The 1546-nt window shown below is 49.6% G+C and overlaps 1 protein-coding gene across 1 annotated transcript in view; it reads right to left on the reverse strand.

Moving 5' to 3' along the window:
• si:dkey-11p23.7 (V-set and Ig domain-containing protein) overlaps positions 1–1546 on the reverse strand; it is a gene marked incomplete at its 3' end in the record, with an annotated part of 4523 nt that overhangs the window by 1129 nt on the left and 1848 nt on the right. Inside the window, exon 2 of the mRNA XM_008430658.2 lies at positions 313–711. Within this exon, the coding sequence (XP_008428880.1) occupies positions 313–711 (399 nt within the window). The remainder of the gene's footprint in view (positions 1–312; positions 712–1546) is intronic.

Genomic DNA, 1546 nt, shown 5'->3' on the forward strand with positions numbered 1-1546 from the left:
TCCCAATGTTCCCTTTGCTCCCTCTGTCCCCTCTGCTCCCAATGTTCCCTCTGCTCCCAATGTTCCCTTTGCTCCCTCTGTCCCCTCTGCTCCCTCTGCTCCCTCTGCTCCCTCTGTCCCCTCTGCTCCCTCTGTTCCCWMTGTTCCCTCTGTTCCCTCTGTTCCCTCTGTTCCCGTTAAATGTTTTTACAGCTAGCTAAACGCTGAGCTAAACATTAACTCTGCAAGTAGCAGATTAGCGTTAGCATGCCTCCACTAGGCCAGTGAGACTCCAGTTTCAGGTGAACCGGACCGAAGCGTTTCGTCTCCTACCTTCCACTCGCAGCCTGGTCCCCATCTTATCCTCGAAGCTGACGTGTTCTCGCCCCTGAACCTCCACTCTGCAGTAGTAACGGCCGTTGTCCTGCAGGGTGGCGCCGTTGATGCGCAGCGACAGGTCGTGCTCCCTCGGGTTGCCCTCCAGGCGGTACCGCTGGTCCTGCTGCGGGTCGGGTTCGCAGGCGGCGGCGCCGGGTCGGCTGGTGCAGCGGTACAGGATGGCGGCGGCCGACCCGTGGCCCAGCCGCCACATCACCTGCAGCAAGGAATGCTGGGAGTGCTGCGGGTGGCTGAAGGTGCAGGGCAGCACCACCGGGTAGCCGTCCATCCCCCGGACCTCCGCCTGGACCTGCATGGACCAGCTGTCGTCCCCGGAGCCGCCAGCTGAGAAACCTGCTGAAGTTATAAAACATCAAGACTGGGGTTCCAATAAAATATAAGATATTAAAAACAACAGCCACTCTTCAGTTCACGAGCCAAACGTCTCCCTACCATGACCCCAAACAGTGTTGACCTTTGACCCCCATAGCAAACCCACAGAAAAATATTTGATCACCTTGAAAATGTCAGTTATTCACTATTTAATTATTATTACTTTCATTTAGCATAATGCTAACCTTATAGCTTTATTAGCAGATAAAATGTTATGACACCAATTTTTCAACACACAATTCCTTCTTTTGATTAGAATAAAATACGTAATAATTTATATTAATCATCAAATTTTATTTAATTCCTGCTAAACTGTGTTTTTTGTTATCAGAAACGTTTCTATCTCATGCTAGCTATGCTAGCTATGCTAGCTGTGCTAGCTGTGCTAGCTGGAGGAGCAGCTTGATCAGAAAATCAGCACCAGAAACTTTTAACATTTAAATCAAATATTTTAACTGACATTTTATACAGAAAAGAGATTTTATGAAGAAGAAATCAAATTGTTTGGAATCCAAGTTTCCATTTCTTCTTCCTTCTCATTTTCACTGGAACGTCGAGGCTCCCACAGCGCCCCCTGGGGGCCCCCACTTAAAAAACACTGGACTGAATTTGCCATTTTACTGGACCGGATTCATCCGGGGCCTCGTGCATCAAACCCTGCGCAGTTTTCACACTAAAACTTGGACTAGGACAAATTTAGAAAAACAACCCAGATGTATGAAGCCGTGCTGCAGTCAGACCTGCTGCAGCAGCAGAGCGTCCAGGTCGGACCTGCTGCAGCAGCAGCAGAGCCTCC

This window comes from Poecilia reticulata, linkage group LG16 (genome assembly GCF_000633615.1).
Source record: "Poecilia reticulata strain Guanapo linkage group LG16, Guppy_female_1.0+MT, whole genome shotgun sequence".
Lineage (NCBI taxonomy): Eukaryota > Metazoa > Chordata > Actinopteri > Cyprinodontiformes > Poeciliidae > Poecilia > Poecilia reticulata.